Source organism: Mastigoproctus giganteus, chromosome 10, assembly GCF_048544385.1.
Source record: "Mastigoproctus giganteus isolate SK-2022 chromosome 10, ASM4854438v1, whole genome shotgun sequence".
In the NCBI taxonomy this organism is placed as follows: Eukaryota; Metazoa; Arthropoda; class Arachnida; order Uropygi; family Thelyphonidae; genus Mastigoproctus; species Mastigoproctus giganteus.
The window spans coordinates 138,919,822-138,935,235 of NC_143584.1; the positions used below are offsets into that span (position 1 = coordinate 138,919,822).

General features: G+C 34.8%; 1 protein-coding gene across 1 annotated transcript in view; it reads left to right on the forward strand.

The window, feature by feature from the left end:
* Positions 1-2,487: 2,487 nt before the first annotated feature.
* LOC150079314 (inositol hexakisphosphate kinase 3-like) overlaps positions 2,488-15,414 on the forward strand; it is a 192,628-nt gene continuing 179,701 nt past the window's right edge. Inside the window, exons 1-2 of the mRNA XM_090382697.1 lie at positions 2,488-2,789; positions 12,231-12,377. Of these exons, the coding sequence (XP_090238823.1) occupies positions 12,339-12,377 (39 nt within the window). The 5' untranslated portion in view covers positions 2,488-2,789; positions 12,231-12,338. The remainder of the gene's footprint in view (positions 2,790-12,230; positions 12,378-15,414) is intronic.

The window sequence follows — 15,414 nt, forward strand, 5'->3', positions numbered from 1 at the left end:
CTTTTATCTGGAGGTTCTTAATGCATGAAGAATTACTGCTGATAACCAGATCAAGGTATTGGTTCTTCTTGTTGTTGTTTCTCTAACATGCTCTTCTAGAAATCAGTCATCCAATAAATCCACAAAAGTCTTGCTGGTGTGAGAGGGACCAACCGACAAGTTCCAATCAATATCTGGAAAGTTAAAATCCCTATTTTAAGACATTCTGATTTACCGGCCCAATCTATTTCTCTGTACAGTATATTTGTTTGTTATACTCATCACAGGCATTAGGTCTATAACTCAGTCTTACTCTTTTTTTCTCCACTCCAGCGCTTAAGTCACACTAAACTGCCTCAGCAAACAGAACATTTCATTTTTGTGCAACCGCCGCATTGCCCATTCATTCCTCTAACCAGGGATGGCTACCTACATAAAAACCAACTAATGGCCACGAGAAAAATATCCAGTGCTTCAGCTACAAGATTCCATAGGCTATTCAGTTAATGGATAGCTTATGTGATATGTACGAAATAAAATAATAATAATAATTGCCTGATTTCTAATCTTCTGATTTTAATGAAATTTGAGAGAGCTCGACAGATCGTTATAAACTAGCGAAATATAAAATTCCATGAAAATCCATCCATTGGGAGTTGAGTTATTACATGCGGACGGAGTTTTATTTTCTTTATATAAATTTCCGTATTTTTATTAGTCCAATTTTAATGAAATATAGGGAGGCTCTGCAGACCTTTTAAAAGGCCAAAATGTATAGAATTTCACGAAAATCTATCCACTGTGAAGATGGAAAAAAGAAAAAGAAATATAAATAATCGTAAATAATAATTGTCGGATTTCTATTGGTCTGGTTTTAATGAAATTTATAATGGCTCGAAAAATCATTTTAAAAAGCCTAATAATAAAATTTCACGAATATCCGGACACTGTGAGTTGAGTTGTTACATGCAAACGGATGGACAATGTGAAGACAATAGACGCAATGTGCGTACATGGTAACGCTCCTGAAAACAAATGTTCGCAACATAGTAACTATTTGTTCTTCTCTTTTCGTACATAATAAGCCACCTTCTCCCTGATTTGAGTGCATTTGTTTGGTCAAAAGCAGTTTTAAAATAATCTTTTAAAAGGTTGTTTGGTAATATGCACACATTCTAAGAATATAGTAAGATTTTAGCGGTTATAAAACAAGCACTGTGAAAGCTATGGTTAAAAGTGAAATATATAGACTGAATCAGAATCAGATACTTAGGGTACAGTAATTACTAACTGTACCCTAAGTACTGTTACAACAAGTATGCCTTTTTTTTTTTTTGTTGTTCAAATATAATATTTAGAATCTGAAGAATTCTCAAAACTCTTTGCATTTAAAACTGCAAAGAGGAGCGAAATATGATTTTGCAGATCTGCCTAGCAAGCTGCCAAAGCAATTGAGACGCAGTTTTGTAAAAAATAAAAACAATTTGCCTTCTCATTTTACGTGTTCAGATACTTTTTCCATGAAATAGCTGTCTAATCCTGTACTTGCTCCATCAGTGCATTTTTCAATCTAATTATAAAACCTACACAATCCAGTTTCATTTAATAAAACGATAGTCATAAATAATCTTTTTATATTCAGGCTTATAATTTAATTCGCAGCAGCGTTTTTTTTAAAAAAAGATTTTTTAAGATTGGCCAGCGATCATAAAAAATCCTTTTTCGAGAGGGGCGGTAGGAACAATGCAGTTTTCGCACAAGACCGACAAACCTGGTCACAGTGTGGAAAAATCCGTAAATGTTCTTCCTGATAGTAATCGAATTGAGGCTTTTTCTTTATAACGAATTTTTGTCAAGTACAGTATATGAAGCGTTGGTTGTTTTACGGTTAGAACTATAACGGAATTAATTTGTACCTGTGTTTATTCAACTAGATTATGCTCACTAATATTATACAGATTAAGGTGCCCTTCAACATATAGAGTATCTATTCTGATTTGTATAAAATACCGAAGCTTCATAAGTGTACCGAACGTTTGAAAGTCACAATTGAATAACTGTGCCGCTGACACTTATCAAATAAATAATTTTGTCACAATTGAATTTTCTTCATTAAGCAACCTTTCCTAAAGTTTGAAATTGATATTAAGATGTTTTCCAATTTTAAAAATTCTCTGGCAGCATCATATATTGTCTTCTGGAGAAACTAGTTCTTTATATATTATTTTAAGGTTCATTTAACCTTAATGTAGATGGGGAAATGTAAGTGACCGCCAGAAATAACTTGTTAGACGAACTCTCAATCACGGTCGTCCTGTAAAAGAACAGCCACCGTAATACGCCCCTTCACCAAGTTGAAAGCTGAGCATTCAGAAAATGCCTGGCTTTCAGCTGGGCCTCTACCACTGCTATGCAGCTACGATTGGCTCGATATAGTAGCACGTGATCACACTGCAGACCTAGTTACGGACTGAGACGAAGGAAGTGAGAGAGAGAGAGAACGGGGAAGAGAGAGTTGGAGAAGGAATGACTCGACACACACACGACACAAGTTATGCTACTGAAGCATTCATGTCGCCTGCTGACACAGGGGCTCACGTGCCCTATCTTAATAAGGTCTTATACTTAACTAATATAAGTTCTTTATTTATCAGTGACTATACTTCTTCTCATTTTTGTATACTATGGGACTGCATAATAACTTTTGCTTTACGTTGCATGTAACAGCATTTTACATGTAGCTAAGGAAGCCGTTCCTTTCAAGAATGGGAAACTGATATTCTGTCAGTGATGTTGATGTCGTCTTCCATGTAAGTTCTCTCTATCTCTCATTTTTGCTAGATGCTTTCTTCTCGTTTTTATTATAGATTCGATACACAGATATGCGCTAAAATGAATCGACTTATCAGAGAGGGGGAAAGACCGATTGAAAGCATTAATGTTTTCAGACTCGTAGCAAAAGTAGACAATGGGATCAAAATTTACATAACAAGTTTAATTTGAAGCATAGCATTTTCCATTTAATTTTGTTGCATAACAAAATTTTAAAAATCTATAAAGATATGTTACGATTAATCTGCTTGTGGGGAACTTCTCTTTCGATACGAACGTTCAGAAGTAATGCTTAACAAAATTTGAAAATATTGATATTGTTATGTGATTATATCTTCGTATTTTTTAATACCTTTAGTATTTTATAGCGAAAAGGCTAAATAGTGATCTCTCAAGTCTTATTGGGAAAGTAAAGAGTCGTGTCGTAATAATATTTTAATATCAAATCCTATAACAGTATATAATTTTATCTTAATTTCTAGATTTTTTTAAAGAGAAAGTTTGGAATATTTTATCTTTGTAGAGACATTAGTGATGTTGTTGGATCTTTATCGGGTTTCTTGTAGTACCGAGAAATGAGTGAAAGAAGTAGATAGTTTCTTAGTATCATGTAAACATCAGTCACGGTATTTTTCGCAAACCAAGTCGTTACACATCAAGATTTGTGACAGGGAATATTAACCCGTTGCAAAACGTAAGATCCTCCACTGTCAAATTGCATCATTGTTAAAAGAATGGTGTTATCAAGGAAATCGCAGTATCGCTCCTGTAAGTTATCACTTGGACCGGAACTAACAAGGCTGCCACCATCGTGTTTCACAGTTAGGACAAGGCACCGCTTTTCACAATATTCACCGGGTTGACACACACACACACACACACACACACACACACACACACACGTGCTTTTCTCTGATTAAAGCAGCATATAGAAATGTATCGTTTCCGAGAATGCTTTTCCAGTTATTGAGAGACTAATCCTTCGATCGATGTGACTTTGGCCATCTGTTTTTCATACGCATGTGATGTACTTGACGGAGATCTTCTCAGTACTTAGAGAATCCGGAATTCGTAAGCTAAGTCCTGCCCTGTGATATCCTAACACCTTTCCATGTTTCAGATACTTCGTAAACTCGTCTTTGCGTGGCGTTTTTAATACAAATGGCACTTATACTTTCTGCAGTCTAATTTATACCTCTGTGTAACGACGTTCTGTATGAAATATGCATGCTCGTTAGTATCGCAATACTTTTAAGAAAAGTCATTAAGTTTTAGCAACAGCTTATGTTTTTTACGGTACTCACCTCTAGAGGTGAGTACCGTAAAAAACATAAGCTCTTACTTAATGATGAAAATAACTGGTACTATAAGTTCTTTCTATAAATAATTTGCATTTTAAGAAAAATCGGTTTTCAATGTCATCTACACAGAGTGACCGCTTTATTAGGTACACCTGCCTAACATTGAGTCCTCTTTATTCCTCAAAACAGCATAGATTCGCCGTGGTACGGACTCAAAGACGTGGCGAAAGTGTTCTTCAGGGATGATGGTGTACGTTGACTCAATTGCTTCCTAAAGGTACTTAATTGAATGGTGACCCGGGGAGCCACCGCAGTGTGCTGAATTCACTCGTGTCCTGGAACCAGTTCTGTATAATTCTGGCCCTGTGACATGACGCATTATCCTGTCGAAAGAACCTATTTACTGCAGTCGTGAAAGAATGCGCCTATTCGGAAACAATTTCCAGATAACCTGTGGCATCCAAATGTTGCTCCACTGGTAAAAAAGGGCCCACCGTACACTGCACCACCAAAACACTCCTCACGCTATTACATTACTAGCCCTCATTATTAGCCTCTGATTACCCTTTTGTGTACTGGGTTGTTATTTAATTCCTAACAGTATTGTGTTCTGGTAGGGGGGGGTGAAAAGAAAACATTGAGTTGGGGTTACGGGAGATCACGTTGACCATGATACAGGCTCATCTTGACAAGTCCATAGCCTGGAAAACAAAATCCCCACATTCAATTGTTAGCACTTCCTGATAGAAAAACAAATCAGATCAGTTATTTGCTGTATATTCTAACACCAGAAATTAATGCTCCATATTATTTCATGTGCGGTTTCTGGTAGCCAAGAGAGGTTAACAACTGATCAGCAATAGATATTATGCCTTCTGACAGTTAATCACATGAGAGAGCCGTGTCTCATTTAATTATAGAATCTGTGAGCTCCCCAACTAAAGATAACTTTGCAGCTGAGACGTGGACTGGACGATTATCCTCAGTTTACGGATGTCAGTTCTGTTTTGGGCGCTCCCTCTAGTTTCGTGTAGAGTGGGTTTCTGATAGTGCTGATTTAAGTTTATGCTAATCGTTAACTCTCAGTGGAAGCTTAGTCGGTATGATACATCGCTGTCCGTCGCTTTGGAGAGGGCTAGGTTCGATTCCCTTCGATGACTAGAGGAATTTCTAAAGTCCTATTCAGTCGAGGCTGTAGTTAGCTGTTCTCTGACTGAGGGTTTAGGGTTCCCCCCCCCGTAGTTATTCAAGCTACGTTTGGGAAGGTCATCAATACCTATATTTATATGTATCCTTTGTTAGCACAACCTCAAAACTTTCTGGATATTCCCTCAGGTCATACCATAATAAAAGAAACAAATCCTTAAGTTATGGCACTGAATGCTCAGCCATAATGGAAAATGCGAAATGTGTCTCTTTGTGGGTTATTTTGAGTTAGCTGATTCTTATCAGCAGAGAGTGATAGTCTCGAATGTCGGATCCAACCTTTATGCTTGGGGGAAGGGATAACAGCATGTTTCCATGCTGTTATCCCCTCCCCCAAGATAAATGACTTTAATCAGATTTAATAAAGAGAAACATACTATTTAAACATATACGATCGTATAAAGAGAAACACATACGTAAAAACATATGCTCTTGCTAAACCTTAATGATGAAAATAACCGGTACTGTAAGTTCTTTCTATAAATAATTTGCATTTTAAGTAAAGTTTAAGAAAAATTGGTTTTTCAATATCATCTACACAGAGTGTCCTATTTATTAGGTACATAGCTTAAAGAGTATAACATCGGAATGAGAAAAATCAAATGTATGAGCTGTATCGAGGGGTAGGTAATTGTAATTCCCCCCAGTGTCTTCTGAAATAGTCCAAATACGTGCCGCAACCGGTCAGCATCCATTTACTGTCCAACTCCAGACTTACAGAACCAACTTTTTCTCTTCCTCATTTATTCCTTGTTCTTCTGTTTTCCGGAAAAATCTTCCTTCACATCACATGTATTTCTTGAAAATTACTGTCTACAGAAATTTAATGTGTAACGTCAACAAATATCTTCTGTCTTCTTAGCCTTCGACTCATACTAAATACGGTATTAATACTGTAGGTTCTAATACCTTTCGTGTTTGAATTTCCACAAAAGAAATTACATGCTTGTACATTTTTATTTAAAAAGAGATGGGAAGAACATTTGGATCAGGAGCAATAAACTCTTGTAGTGTGGTATAAGAAAAGTTATTCTGACATGATTCTGCTGCAACAATTGTATAATCCTTTGAAGATTAAAAATTATTCTAGTAAAATTTCAGTTTATATCTGTTACAATGAACCATCATAGGTGTCATAACGTGGGGACAATTGTAACAATACTTTTTTGGGAAAATATTTACGAAAAAGAACTGTACTCTAAACGTTGCAGTTATTTTAATCATATATACAATCATCAGTGAACAGTTTTTCTTGTACTTAAATTTTGCGTTTATTTTATTTCAGTGAATGATGACAAAATTGACTGTTACAATTTGTAACTTTTTTTAAATGAAAAAATGTTACAAACATGTCAAAATATGTGAAAACTGATACATGAGTTCAAAGCACATTGACAAACATTTTTGCTTACGGGATTGATATAATAACTCCGCAAGTTCCATTTCCAAACTCATTTTGCAGTGCTTTAGAGTTTGTAACTTTAGTTTTATTGTTCTATCTGTTCAGGTTTACTGGTTGACTTTGACAAAATAAATTAAATTAAAACTTAAATGATACCATTGGATTCAAATCATTAGGCTTATCATTCGTAGATTTCGGCGGGATACTGCTGTCTGTGACCCTGTGATGCCCTGTATAGGCACAGTATAGGTTTAAAAAAAAAAACATCCGTTGAGTTCATCGAAGTTCCTGCAATGCATTATCAATACAGCGTGCGTCAGCTGCAATTGTAGTAGCAATAACAGTTAATATCTTAGTTTCAAAAACATTTTTATACTTATTAATGAAGGTAATGTCGCATTCGGTTTTTAAGTGTATTAAAATTTTAAGTGTATTAAAACCCGTGAGAGTATTAAAAGACACATTTAGATAATAGATAAGCAGATAAGTGTTTATATTATCCTAAATAAGAACGAAGATTTCATTGTTCTTATTGTGAATAGACAACACTTGTGTTTATAAATAAAAGATTCTCGCTGCAGGTTAAACGATGTTGATTAATGTCGTCTGGGATGGGATATTTGTAGAGTGTGAAGTATAATAATGTTTCCTAGAATTTTGTCATTTAAAATGGACGAAGCTAGATAACTTGATCTAACCTTCCTGCTTTCCTAATTCGGCAAGAATAACTTTTACTTTGCAACATATTTTTGTAAAGAAATTATCTCTTTTGTTTGTCACTTTGGATGTTTTTGCTTGTGTAAAGCAACTTAAAAACCGAATAAATTTTGATAGTCGATAGTAACTTTTAAACAGCCCAGAAAACAGTCTAAAGGTATGCCTAAAGACAAATATTGCCTTTCAGTTTGAACTAGTGTGTGGCTAATTTCGAATACAGCCAATCGATATTTTCAGGAAAGTCCAGAGGAGTTGATGATATCATTTATCACGTTAACTTTCTCTTGATAAGACATGCTAACATGGTTGTTGTATCAACTTTGAAAATAAGCCTGCTTTTACGGATGACTTCTTTTACGTTTCAGTAAATTTAACAAAATATTACATATGCGATAGGATATTGATAAATTTTAAACCTACTTTATAAAGAAACGAACTGGAACTAGAATTCTACGTTTATTCAAAATGCTCTCCAGGAAGACTGATACACATGTTATATCTTTCTTACAACATTTTTAGGCTAGTCAAAAGTTCTTATCTTTGGATCTTGAACTTTTGTATCCCGAAATATCACCACTTAGTAGACTGTTGATTTGTTTCAGGATCGCAATAATAGATCCAAGGTTACAGATAGATCCTAGTGGTCAGGGGCGCGGGTGCATAAGTACACGTGCCTTGAGTGACCGGGGTTCAAGCCCATGACTGCTGAATACGGTGCTGTTTCTTGTATTTTGTCTATCTTGTGAACTCCTTTGATCATTTGGTCGTCCCGGAGTATAAACAGAAAATTTAATTTAATTTTACAGTTTGACCCAAAAACTTTATTGAGTTCTTCAAAATTAAGTTAGGATGTCTTTCGAAACTGCATTCAGTCCTGAACACTTTTGTTTTGCGCTCAAACAATGTATCACAACATACAAATAGTTTTCGCAACGTTTTATAATTATTACAATCATTATAATTTCTGATCAGTTATTTTAGAATTAAGAAGAGCATACAGAAAAATGAAAGAGATAATTTCTTAACATATTTACGAAATAACACTGACATTGTGAATAGAATGTCAATGTCTTAACAAAAATAAGTGCTCCTTGAATTCTGCTTTTGCTGTACAACACTACGGTAAGAGGGTAAAGCGAAATCGATTTCAAAAAGGCAAAACAAGTCTTGCAATTTGACAATTGTATATTCTTTCCCAGCTCTTTTCTCTGTATGAAATACTACGATTAATATGATAGAAAAAACTGTAACTTAGAAAATTTAATCAAGTATCTATTTGCTGTTACATTTAACCGCACTAAAAGATTACTTATAGTTACAAATTCTTTTACAGCAGTGCTAATATGATTCTAAAAAAAATTTAAATTTTAAAAATTTTTAAAAATTCTAAATTACAAATTACATAAGCATACTTTTATAGTAACATATGAAACGCGTGTTTAAAACATAAAAAAAATTAAACATCCATAAATTGTTGGTTTTTAAACCGTTTTAAAATACAAGCAACTCACTTTTTGAGGACGGAAAATTAATTAAATACGAAAAAAAAAAAAAAAAAAAACCACGCTACAGAAAAAAATAGCGCTAAATTTTACAATTGTTTTGGTTGTACTGTATTTATTTGTGAGCCAAAGCGACTGAGACTACGAGGGATCAGTGCATTGTGTCTCTTAATTGCACATATTCTGTGATTTCTGATTTTTTTTTATATACAAAAACCCTCGTTTCCGGGAGAGGGGAACTTTAAACTCCACAGTTATTTCGTAAAATGTTGAGGACTATTTATTTCTTTTGAATAAAGAATATCTAATAATTAAAACATTCAAAATTAATAAATACGACTTTTACAAATAGAACTTTTCTGTGTAGTAAAGCTTTTAAAGGGAGAAACTATTATTTATATCCATAGTAAGAATTCTCTTCACGATCGAAGTGTGCAGGCACACATTAGATAAATGGCTAAGTCAGTAGTTCTCAAATGCAGTCAGTGGAAATAACAGCTGACGCATAAAACGTCCTCAAAGTTAACGAGCTCTGGTAGTAATTAAGATATATAAATTAGAAGGTAGTCCACAGAAAATCAGTAAACCAAGAAAGTGATCTGCAACTAAAGAGTTTGAGAACACATTCTCAGAGCGAATCAATGTATTTTTAGAGGTCGATTGAATAAACTTTCGTGCATGAAAATTGCATAAGAATGACAGATAATCTGATGAAAAGCAGATATAATGATTTTTAAAAGAAAATATTTCAATGCTTAATTTAAATTATGGTTATGTTACTGCGATACAGCTTTTATGAATTGTTTAAGATCAATGTACTGTACAGTATATTTCGTATAATCATGTCTTGAAATGAGATGTTTTCTTTGCGAGTATTGTCTATCAAGAAATAAACCATTCAAACACTTCCTACACCACGATAAATAATTTTAGTAAACGAGCATCACGTTACAAACTCTTTACCAGGTCCTTCATATGTATGATAAGTCAGAACAAGGATTACAAATTAGACTATTGGAGCATGGTGGGGGTGGTGCCGGGGAACGAGAGGCTGTGAGAACGCTAGATACTGAATTGGAGACGCCTCCTAAGACATGACGTCACCAGTTGGAGAAAGGCAAATTTGTAATTCTTATTCTGACTCATTCTGCATCTAAACAAAGATCTAATAAAGGGTTTGTAACATAATGCTCGTTTATTTAAATTATTTACCGTGGTACATAAAGTGTTTTAATAGTTTATTTCTTGATTTCGTAATTTTAATTTTTAATAATGTGCTAATAGTCAGTGGTACTTAAAAATTAAATATATTGAAATTTTTATTTCAATATATATTTTGAAATAGATTTCAATAGATTTGAAATACGTTTGAATATATCTGAAATATATTTTAATAAAAATTTTCAATATATAGTTTCGACAATAGTCCCAACCTATTTCCATCAATAGTCTCTGCTGTTTTCCATTATGTTATACGACCAAGCAAAAATTTCTGCTATTTGGATTTTAGATTTAATAAATTCAAACTTGCTTAAAGAAGGAATTTTAGTGTAAATTATTTTTCTGATTTATGCCATATTTTTACGCAAATTATTTGTAATTATTATGTTAGTAATTTGCTTCATATATTATCGCTGCTGTAAAATTAAATATCATGTAATGAAAATTTGTATTACGATAGATATTGCTATTATTACTGTGCATATTTCCTTCGAAGTACCCGGATTTATTTGTATGAAATTGGCTTCTCAAAGCTGCCTTTGCCTGTAAAAGAATAATGCAACGTTTCGGTTTCTCCAGAAAACAATAGCCCTTCACACTGAGTCTCTGGAGTCATTCCAATTCGACTCGTTCTGTCAGTGGCGATTAGAATCGCTTTCTTTCAGATTCTACATCAATGACTTTCTTGTAGTCAACAGTTTACGAAAGTTTGGGGTGGTCGTCTTCGGTCTGTCTAGAATTTTCATTTTAGAATTTTCTCAATTTTCCAGTTCTCCTGCCGGAAATGTATTACAAAACAACTGTCGATCTAGGTTTATTGCCCCGATGTTTTCAATGTTTCTAGTCTTCAACCGTTCAGGTACTTCATTTTGTGTTAAGTGTAGCGCTGTTATGCGCTCATACTACCAATGAGATATACATGAATGTCGTAATTCAGCAAATCCTGGTTTTCTTTCTGGTTATTTCCTACAGAAGGTGGGTAAAATTTAAATAAGCTTGGTTATTCACATTTATTATTCTCTACAGCTGATAGGTATTCCATAAAATTCACGATGTAATTCTTTTTGCATCATTTTATATAATGATTATATGGTTTTTAAGTAGCATTTTTCCAAAAGCAATCGTTAATGAAGTGACAGAGAGAGAGAGACGGATAATAAAGATAGAATTCTTTGTCGTCATACTCCCACGATGAACTGGGACTTGGTTATATGCAAAGTATTCAGCTTGAATGGAACCAAACATTAACGCTATGTTTTGTGCTTTATCTTACACTAAGAAAAATTCTCTGTGTAGCTTATCAATGAACAAACGGAAAGAGCAAACATTAAAAAATTTCTTCTGACTTGAATTTTCGTGGATGATCTACAATATATTCCCATTGTGTTGTTTTTTTTCTGAAAAATAGTGCGCATCATCGGTAGGACACGTGGATATTATAATGAGGTGCTTTTATGTCTTCAGTTTGAATATAAAAAATATTTTCTATTTAAAATATTTTTTATTGATACTAATAAGGCATGCCGACTATGTAAAAACCGTTTAGTATTTAACGACATCCTGCATGAAGCAGCATATGTAACAAGTTTTTTGGCCATTTTGTCGATTTTTCAGCCAGGTTAATGTTGCTCATCGCTAGTATTGTAAATTTGTATTTATAAAAAATAGTCAATGCATGTTATAACATCGACATCTTGGTCTAACATCGAGGTATTTTCAAGTTTAATGAAATATGAAATTAGATGATTTTTTTCTTCATACTATAATTATATGCTTCTTGCATTTTCATATAAATATCTTTTCTTATTAAGTAAAAATAAATATGTTTAGGATATTTTTTCCTAACTTTAAAATATAGTAGCGGATAGGAGAGTTTTTAAACGTGTATTAAGGAACAAGTTGAGTAAAATAAAGGTTGATACTACTGCTTATCTGTAATAACGGAATTAATCTCTCTCTCTTTTATATATCATTCTTATTTAAAATAATATTTTTACTACCTTTAGTTTCCTTTCAAAGCTTTTCTATCTTTGTTCAAATAGCCACCACATGTTTCTCTTCTGAATTCAGGTATTCCCACTTTGCGGTGACCTATCCTTCCATTTTTTTACGTTGGATGCTCATCGAAAGTATAAATATAAATCATGACGGCGAAATTATAGAATAATCAAAAGAAAAATGGGATCGGTCAGAAACAATCTGTTTTCCAGTATAAAGGTAGGAAGATTTTAAAATTACATTATTACTGTTCTGTAACACATCTTATAACCAGATGTGAGATTTGTTTCTTAATAACATAGTATAATTTCTCTTATATTCATTTAAAATTTTAATATTTTTATAGTGCTGGCAGTACATATGCATATATACATACATATTATATTTTATACTTAACAGCGTCAGTGGATCTCATGGGAATAACCAAGCTATTATATATAGGATTACGGCGGATATTTAACATAGGAATTAAATAAATAAATACAAGAAGATGTTAAATGCATTACTGTGGCCATTGCAACTTGTATATAATTATATTGCATAGGGTTAGCCCAACCCGGTTGCTGGGTTTAAAACTTCCATTTAAACACGGGTATTATCTGTTTAAATGTAAGTTTTTCTTTCAGAAACCGCTTGGCTGTTTACTTAGATTAAGTACAATTGTTCTTATATTCTGCATATGTTCACCACTTATAAGCCACCCACCAGCTGATGAAAGCAAGTAAGCTTCGAAAGCCGACCGGGCTAGTCGATTGGGTAAAGTGCCTGCATGGCAACCCAAAGGTCGCGGGTTCGATTCCCGCCTCGGGCTTGGATCAAAGTACTGCAAAAACCTTGGGAGGTGCATTATGGCCACAGAAGCCTATGCGCCAACAACTACCAAAAAAAAAAAAGCTTCGAAACAGCTGTCCTGGGGGTGTCTGTGATTTTTAAATGCATATCGGATTCGCCTATTGGGTGGTACGATAAGATTTAAAAAGATACTGACAACTTAGGCTGAACCGTGAATAACGGTATTTGTCTAAAGTGGCCATAAGATCAAGCTTAATGATCTTTTGTGAGAACAGAACGTTCTCTGTAATCGGACTAACGCAACTAAATACAAGCGGATGTTAAGCGCAGCAGTGCGCTTGACATCTGCTTGTATTTATTTATAACTAAATTATTTCTCTCATTCGAATATTTTTCCAATCAAACTACTTATAAAAGTCCAGGTCCCAACTGTCATGCAACACACTGAATGGGTATTTTGCATCTACATTCACACATGAGGAATTCTGTAGGGAAGTGGAGGGCAAAAGCTTATTGAACTCTAACAGGGGAGTTAAATGATTTTGTAATAACTGAAAGCAAAGTGGAGGAGAAATTTTTGAAGTCAAACATAAGAAAAGCACTTGGGGTGGATGGGATCTATCCAGTTATATTAAAGGAATGTATCCCCAAATGTGTAAATGTATCCCCAATTCACAAAGGGGTGATAAAAGGGTGACACGAGTAATTACAGACCTGTTAATTTAACCTGTTCCGGGGAAAATAATGGAGTCACTGGTTAAAGAAGCAAAGAAGTCTGGTCACAAAGGAACTGGATGCAAAAAATAATTTTGATATCATATACTTGGATTTCAGGCAAGCTTTTGATGCTGTTGCACATGGAAGACTACTGTACAAATTGGGGCAGTATGGCATTAAGGGCAAGTTGCTACAATGGTTAAAAAGGTGGTTGAGTGGGAGAAGACAGAGAGTGGTAATCAATGAACATTGCTCTTCGTGGACTAATGTTAATAGTGGAGTCCCCCAGGGTTCGGTGTTGGGCCCATTGTTGTACTGTATATTTATAAATGATATTGATGAAGGTATATCAGGCTTAATGCCCAATTACAGACCTTTTAATTTAACCTGTTCCGGGGAAACAAGTATGCAGATGATGCTACTGCAACAGGATCTAGAAAAGTTGGGCAGATGTGCTAAGAAGTGGCAACTGAAGTTTAAGATTGACAAATGCAAAATATTGCATGGGTAGCAGTAACCCCAGAGTAACATACCAACTGTGCGGTACTACACTCAGGTTAGTGGGGAATAAAAAAAGATCTGGGAGTAATCGTGTAGTCAGATGTGAAGTTTTCAGAGCAGGTCATGCGGTCTTGTCAGTGATATACAGGAATTTTGCTAGTAGGGATAAAGAGGTGATTATCCCTTTGTATATAAGGCAATGGTCAGGCCACACCGTGAGTATTGTGTACACGTCTGGAGGCCTCATTTTAGGAAATATGTAAAGCTGCTAGAACGAATACAGATAAGGACAACAAGATTGGTGAGGGAAACGAAGGGTCCTCTTACCAAGAAAGGCTTAAGTTTTGCAAATTGCAGCGTCTGGAGACCAGGTACCTGCAAGGTGATCTGAGTGAGGTGTATAAGGCCTTGAATGGTTTGAGCAGGCTCAATGCTGATGGGATTCTTCCTTTTGCTCAGATTACAAACCTGAGGGAGCATAAATTCAAATTGAGGAAAGACAGATATAGAATGGTTGTGCGAAAATTTCCCTTTAGCCAGCGGGTAGTTGATTGGTGGAACAAACTTCCATCTGTCGTTGTGGAAGTTGATAGCTGAAATAAATTCAAAATTGGCTCTGCATTCAGCCTCCTTAAACTGTTAGAAACGGCATTCTTTTCCATTCCGAGTACAAAAGTTAGCAATATTTGACAGTGTGACTCATACTTATTAGTAAATAGTAGCACATAAATAGCAGTTTTCTTAGGTTACTCGCCGCTCTTCTCAAGAGTAAAATCTGCAGTTCACAGCCCGAAATCATACTTACTCTCTACATAGCACTGGTGTGTCCCACCGGGAAGTCCTCTCCGGACTTTTGTTTACTGCTGTGTTCCTACCAATAACTGTCAACAGAGACGACGCAATTTGCTATGCAGATGATATTAAGTACTCCAATCCTGCCATCTGACAACCTTCTTATAGTAACCATAGACATCAATTACAGGCTCCGAACCCTTGAAAACTTTTTTTGCATGAGAGTTAACCCAAAAAAATCTGCTCTGATGTTTCCTCACTGAAACCCATACTGTCAATCATAATTGCAGTGCGTTTGCCCTCAAGCTTAAGATCTTTGTGTGGTTTTTGACCCAAAGCGAAGTTGTTTAGTGATCACGGCGAGACTGTAGTTGAAGGTAAGCCAGTTTGGACTGACGTGCTAAGCAATATTTATTCTACTCGTATATACCATGACATTTCGGTCATGAGCATA